Consider the following 7500-nt stretch of genomic DNA (forward strand, 5'->3'; position numbering starts at 1 on the left):
AGGCGGACACCAGTGTCTGGCCTGTTTCACACAAGGGCACAACTAGTGTCTGCCACCGATGTCGGACACTAGTTGCCTCGTGTAAAAGAGGCCTGAATCAAGGAGGATTCCACCAATCTGCGGACTTGGATATCATCGGAAGGAAAGATATACGCAGCTGACCAATCCATCTGATGGCCTATGTCCCACTGATGGCAGAGGAGTGCATTGTTGTTGTCCCCGTATTTATGTTGAGACTGACGCTTAGTGAGACTCACGACTGTCTCACTAAAGTAATATCTATTACAGGAGACACAGGGAATAGCATGGGTGCTTACCTTGGAGGTACAGTGTTTAGTTGGCATTGGATAAGCCTGCAGTTAAGAGGGCGACGGAGAGAATAGATCTCAGTGTAGGGGAGGATGACATCAGGCAAATGAAGAGTCGTGATAAAAGGTACGCCTTGCCCTGGATGACGCTACGTCGAGACCATGACGAGAGTAGTACAATTACAGGAGCGACATATTATATTGCTCTTTCTATCCAGGTACTGGAGATCACGGATGTGGAGGACACGTTTGGAGTTCATCTATGTCAGGAAATCTGATAACAAGGCTGTGTCATGAGGAAGTTATCAAGCTGAACGCAAGCGAACAGGATCAAGATCAAAACTCAGAATGGCGAAGGGGAGCATGAGAGGTGTCAAGAGGAGGGAGACACTGGGCAGGCCAGGATGCAAGGTGCGTCATAGATCCCCGGGAGGAGATGCTGGGGTATGGACGCATGCATACAAAATAAACACACATACACACATATATTTACACTCACGTACATATCTATTTTATATGTACATATATAACTCTATATGTACACACACATACACTAAAACACAAACATAAATATATATATATATATATATATATATATATATATATATATATATATATATATATGTATGTATGTATGTATGTATGTATGTATATACATGTTTATATATACACACGTGTGTATATAAAGATATATAAATGAACTGGTGGACGTTGGGCTCCACAACCTGCCGTGGTAGAGCGGCCGTCTTGCATTCACGTGCATTGGTGCCGTGGGATCGAATCCCGTTCGGAGAGGTTATAATGTTCATGATAAAAATGCGGCAATGCATTATTCCATCTTTCATAGAATGCACCTCAGGTTATCTGATTTGGGATTTGTCCTACTTTGTCAAAAAATACCGAGTGTCCACGGGGAGTGAGTGTGAAACTTCGCTATCCTTACTCATGTATGAGTAGGTAGGTAACCTCTATGGATGCTGGTAAGCTCTTAGTTTCTCACTCTTTTTAGTGGGTCGTGTACGAGTGGTAGAGCGGCCGTCTTGCATTTACGTGCATTGGCGGCGAGGGATCGAATCCCGTTCGGAGAGGTTATAATGTTCATGATAAAAATGCGGTAATGCATTATTCCATCTTTCATATATATATATATATATATATATATATATATATATATATATATATATATATACATATATATATATATACATATATATTTTATATATATATTTATATATTTATATATTCATATTTATACACACACACACACACACACACACACACACACACACACACACACACACACACACACACACACACACACATACACACACACACACACACACACATATATATATATATATATATATATATATTATTATATTAAACTATATAATGAGCCACACTGAAAAAATCGAGATTTATACCACCAAAGGTGTCAGTGCAGGTCAAGATACAGCTAAGAAAGAATGAATAAATGAAAGTCAGATAATTACGCAAGAAAAACATGTTAGCTAACGTTTTAAATTTATCAAGAGTCGAAGAAGTAACAATCTCTGAAGGCAATCCATTCCAAAGTCTACAAATAGCATTAAAAAAGCATTTAGAAAACTGACTTGTAGACGATCGACTCACATCAAATGTCATTGAATTAAGGGTCATAGGACAACTTACATCAAATGTCATTGAATTGAGGGTCATAGAACTTCTGGTAATTCTTGCAGGTTGATAAAAATCAGATAAAAACTTATAGAGGGGATGTGAATTATCGGTTACAATCTTGTATAAAACTGAAAGAGCCCCAATAACTCTACGATGTCCAATGTCCAAATTTAAGTCAGACAGGAGAAATTTAATGGAATTAAAAGAACGATCAAGCAGTCTTAAGTGTGAGTCTGCAGCAGATAACCACGCAGAAGAACAATACTCAAAATGAGCCAGAATAAAAGAAAAGAAGCACCTACGTGTAATGTTGCCATCTTCATAGATTGTCTTGCACTTGCGAATGAGGCCTAACTTTGATGAAATTGCCGGGGCCATATTCCTAATATGTAATTCAATTGTAAGCTTAGAATCAAAGGTTACACCTAAGAGCTTAAAGTTATCCACCGAAGTGATTAAGACTCCATTAATCAGCAGACTTGGATGCTGAGGCAACTGCGTTCGAGACCGACTCACAATCATTTCTTTAGACTTAGTAGGATTTAATTTCATGCCCCACCGAGAGCACCACAATTGAATCATCATCAGGTCTACAGTGGGACAGTGAGAAGGAATATCAGCATAAAGAGAAGTATCATGAGCATATGCCAACATTTTATTAGTAATGCCAGACCACATATCGCTTGTTTACAAGATAAAGAGCAAAGGCCCAAGAACACTACCCTGAGGAACCCCAGAAGATACATGAGAATACGAGCTAAAACTACCATCAACACGCTGCTGCCTACCAGTTAAGAATTCAGTTAAAATACTTAAAACTTAACCACCTACACCAAAAGACTGTAACTTAAAAATTAAACCCTTGTGATTAACAGTGTCAAAAGCTGCACTAAAATCCAGCGAGACAATTCTTGACTCATGACCCTTATCTAAAGCAGACTGCATTTCATGCACCAACATAAGCAGTGCATCATTGCAGCCGAGTTCCTTTCTAAAACCAAACTGAGTCTCTGGAAGAAACGGTCTCAAATGTACAGAAAAACGTTTGACCAGCAAACGTTCAAAAACCTTGGATAAAATTGATGAAATTGAAATGGGCCTATATTCAGTAGGTGAGGACTGTAGTGGGCCCTTGGGAATAGGGGTAACATTACCAAAGCGCCAGTTCAGCTTTAGCCTCATAAAGATTGGTTACTGTATTTCGCATGGTAACATAATTCTCCCAACAAAGACGAGTACGGTTAGCAGACCAGAGATTGTTTGTCCCTATAAGCCTGGTGACACCGTTCATTAAACCATGCTTTAACATGTGTACGAGATTTTGCTGGGTACAAACTTCGTTATGATGTCAACATTAACAAATTAAAAGCTTTAAAAGGACAAGGAACATTGGAAACATTTCGCCAAATAATGCTATTAAAAGCATGGTAGACACCATTCCAGTTAATTCTAGATTTTAAGAAGACTTGTCTATTTAGCGTAAAATCTGGTATATGGAAGTCCAGCTGGACCTTACATGCTAGACTACAGTATAAACGTGTGTATATGTATGTATGTATGCATATATATATATATATATATATATATATATATATATATATATATATATATATGTGTGTGTGTGTGTGTGTGTGTGTGTGTGTGTGTGTGTGTGTGTGTGTGTGTGTGTGTGTGTTTGTGTGTGTGCGTGTATACAAAGGCACATATATATATGTATATAAATAAATAGATAAATAAATATATATGTATATATATATATATATATATATATATATATATATATATATATATATATATATATATATATATATATATATATTATACACACAGACGCATGTGTGTATATATTTATATATATACTCACACACAAAAATCTATATGTAGATGGACAAATAAATAGCTACATAGGTATTCAGATATAGATTAATATTTGTAGGTGTCTATATGCATTTACGCAGACACACACACATGTATATGTACATATATACATACACACACATATTTGTATATACAGATATATATATACACATTTATACATAAAGATAAACACATATACATTTACATATATACTTACATTCATATATATATATATATATATATATATATATATATATATATATATATATATATATATATATATATACATACATACATACATACATACACACACACACATCTCTATGCACACTTATATATGTTTATATATACATACATAAGTATATATATATATGAATCTCTCTCTCTCTCGCTCTCTCTCTCTCTCTCTCTCTCTCTCTCTCTCTCTCTCTCTCTCTCTCTCTCTCTATATATATATATATATATATATATATATATATATATATATATATATATAAATGTATAAATCAAAGTTAAATATTTTTCTAGATGTATGTATATGTATATACAAAAATATATATGCATATATATATGTTTGTCCCAACACACATTTTTTTCATGAACATTTATGCATACATAGATATATGTATATACATACATAATTGCATACACACACACACACACACACACACACACACACACACACACACACACACACACACACACACACACACACACATATATATATATATATATATATATATATATATATATATATATATATATATATATATATATACACACACAAACACATTTAGCATAAAATCCATACTATCGTATTACACATTGCTTGATCAGTCTCTCAGTAATTGCCTTGACCCGAGCGTGTCGAGGAAAGCGAAGAGCAGCTATATAAAGCGGGGCTCCAAGCACAGTTATGCAAAACACCTCCTCCCAGATAATCAAATGTAACAATTAACACTATAAAATAGAAATTGTAATCACTTAACTTACTTAAGAAAATAAAACCTAAAATAAAAGACCTATTACCGGGTGGCTTAAGCGAAACCCGGACTACTCCAGCTCTTTCGGAGTAGTAAATTAATAATAAAAAAAAAAAAAAAAAAAAAAAGCACAGTCGTCAGTGCGCTTCCACGTCTCGCTTCTCTCCTCACCGTCTGTTCCTCTCACTGTCGGGAAACGATTCTGGGATAATCTGAAATGACTTCCGTTATATCCGCTATTTCGTTAGTCGGTAAGAAATATATATATATATATATATATATATATATATATATATATATATATATATACGTATACACACGGGTCTGTATAAATAAATATACATAGATATACTTTTATATGTATACATATATAAGTATACATGTATTTTTTTGTTTATATTCGTATATATATATATATATATATATATATATATATATATATATATATATATACATATACAAGTGTATACATACATACTTATATGTATGCATTTATGCATATGTATGCACACACACATACATATATGTCTGTGTGTTTGTGTGTGGGTGTGCATATATATACATCTCTATGTATATATATGTATATATATATAAACGTGTATACTATATATATATATATATATATATATATATATATATATATATATATATATATATATATATAAGTGTGTGAATGCCTGTTGGCTATATTGATATTCTTTGTTCCTGTATGTATTTCATTGTTAAATCTATATTTATGTCTATATACATCTCTGTTTAAAATGAAACGTGGTGCTTGTGTGCACTTATGTGCATCTGACTCTTGTCATCCTTCTTTGCAGCTCTCGTCGGAATATGCCTGGCAGAAGCAAATTACTTGCCACCTTTAAATGGAAATGGCAACGGTAACGGGAATACACTCAACGGCAATGGAAATGGCGTATACAGGAATGGTAATGGAAATGGTAATAGGGGCAATGGCAATGGAGCATTCGGAAATGGAAACGGCAATGGCGGATACACCAACGGTTATGGTGTGAATGAAAATGGAAATGGAAATGGTGCAAATGGTAATGGAGTTTATGTTAATGGAAATGGTGCAAATGGTAATGGAGTATATGTTAATGGAAATGGTGCAAATGGGAATGGGGTATATACTAATGGAAACGGTGTGAACGGAGGATATCAGAACGGAAATGGAGTGACCGTGTACGCCAATGGCGTTGTGGATCCCTTCCGAGCTCTGGCCGATGCCATTGGCGGCGGAGGCGTCCCAGGTGTGGACTACCCCATCCTGGCCTTCGTCCCCGCCACCGGCTTCTCCTGCAACGGCCAACTGCCTGGATATTACGCCGACACTGCTCCCGAGGCCGGCTGCCAGGTGAGTGCCAGGTCCTGTCTAAAAGAAACCTTAGTTCAAAAGAAACGAGATAAATAGGAAGGGATCGTTCTAATACGGTTTTCTACTTCAGGTTTTTCCCTTGGTGTTTCCAAGTGCATGTATAAAGCAGGAATAGAGTAGGGCGTGGCTTGAACAGAGCCACGTACAGATGTATCGAGAGAAATTAATTTGATTTACATTCATGTTCAATAACGTTCTAAACACACACACACACACATTGTTATCCCTACAGTTAAAATCGTCATTGCTGAGTTACCAAAGATATTCGTAAAACAAATATTTTGATAGATTCTAAAGTATCCCTACACATATTTCGTTGATTCATATTATTGTGATGGTAATGACATGTATTTCAGTGAAATTTCCAAACACTGTATGTTTGTGTTCTGAGGTCAATGAACCTCATTGCTTTCAATTAATCTACCTGCCTCTATCCATGAAACAAATCTAAGTCAAAATTGATGCATTTCAGGTGTTCCACATCTGTCAGGCAGGAGGCAGGATCGACTCGTTCCTTTGTCCCAACGGCACAGTGTTTAATCAGCAATACTTCGTGTGCGATTGGTGGTACAACTTTGACTGTTCCACGGCTGAACAGTTCTACGAATTGAATGCTGAGATTGGTAATATCAACGGAAATGGGTTCACGAATGGCAACGGTTACACCAACGGTAATGGTAACGGAAATGGATATACCAACGGCAACAGTAATGGTAACGGAAATGGATATACCAACGGTAATGGTAACGGAAATAGATATACCAACCGTAATGGTAACGGAAATGGATATACCAACGGAAATGGATACACCAACGGCAACGGTAATGGTAACGGAAATGGATACACCAACGGCAACGGTAATGGTAACGGAAATGGATACACCAACGGCAACGGGAATGGTAACGGAAATGGATATACCAACGGCAACGGTAATGGTAACGGAAATGGATATACCAACGGCAACGGTAATGGTAACGGAAATGGAAATACCAACGGCAACGGAAATGGATATACCAACGGCAACGGTAATGGTAACGGAAATGGATATACCAACGGCAATGGTAATGGTAACGGAAATGGATACACCAACGGTAATGGTAACGGAAATGGATATACCAACGGTAATGGTAACGGAAATGGATACACTAATGGTAACGGAAATGGATACACTAATGGTAATGGAAATGGATACACCAACGGCAACGGTAATGGTAACGGAAATGGATACACCAACGGCAACGGTAATGGTAACGGAAATGGATACACCAACGGCAACGGGAATGGTAACGGAAATGGATACACCAACGGCAAC

At 36.4% G+C, this 7500-nt stretch overlaps 1 protein-coding gene across 1 annotated transcript in view; it reads left to right on the forward strand.

The window, feature by feature from the left end:
* The first annotated feature begins 4942 nt into the window (after window positions 1–4942).
* The window catches only part of LOC113800698 (probable serine/threonine-protein kinase clkA), a 3608-nt gene continuing 1050 nt past the window's right edge, over window positions 4943–7500 (forward strand). Inside the window, exons 1-3 of the mRNA XM_070118435.1 lie at window positions 4943–5058; window positions 5629–6167; window positions 6661–7500. The exon at window positions 6661–7500 is cut by the window's right edge and continues 1050 nt beyond it. Coding sequence (XP_069974536.1) covers window positions 5025–5058; window positions 5629–6167; window positions 6661–7500 — 1413 coding nt within the window. The 5' untranslated portion in view covers window positions 4943–5024. The remainder of the gene's footprint in view (window positions 5059–5628; window positions 6168–6660) is intronic.

This window comes from Penaeus vannamei, chromosome 42 (genome assembly GCF_042767895.1).
Source record: "Penaeus vannamei isolate JL-2024 chromosome 42, ASM4276789v1, whole genome shotgun sequence".
In the NCBI taxonomy this organism is placed as follows: domain Eukaryota; kingdom Metazoa; phylum Arthropoda; class Malacostraca; order Decapoda; family Penaeidae; genus Penaeus; species Penaeus vannamei.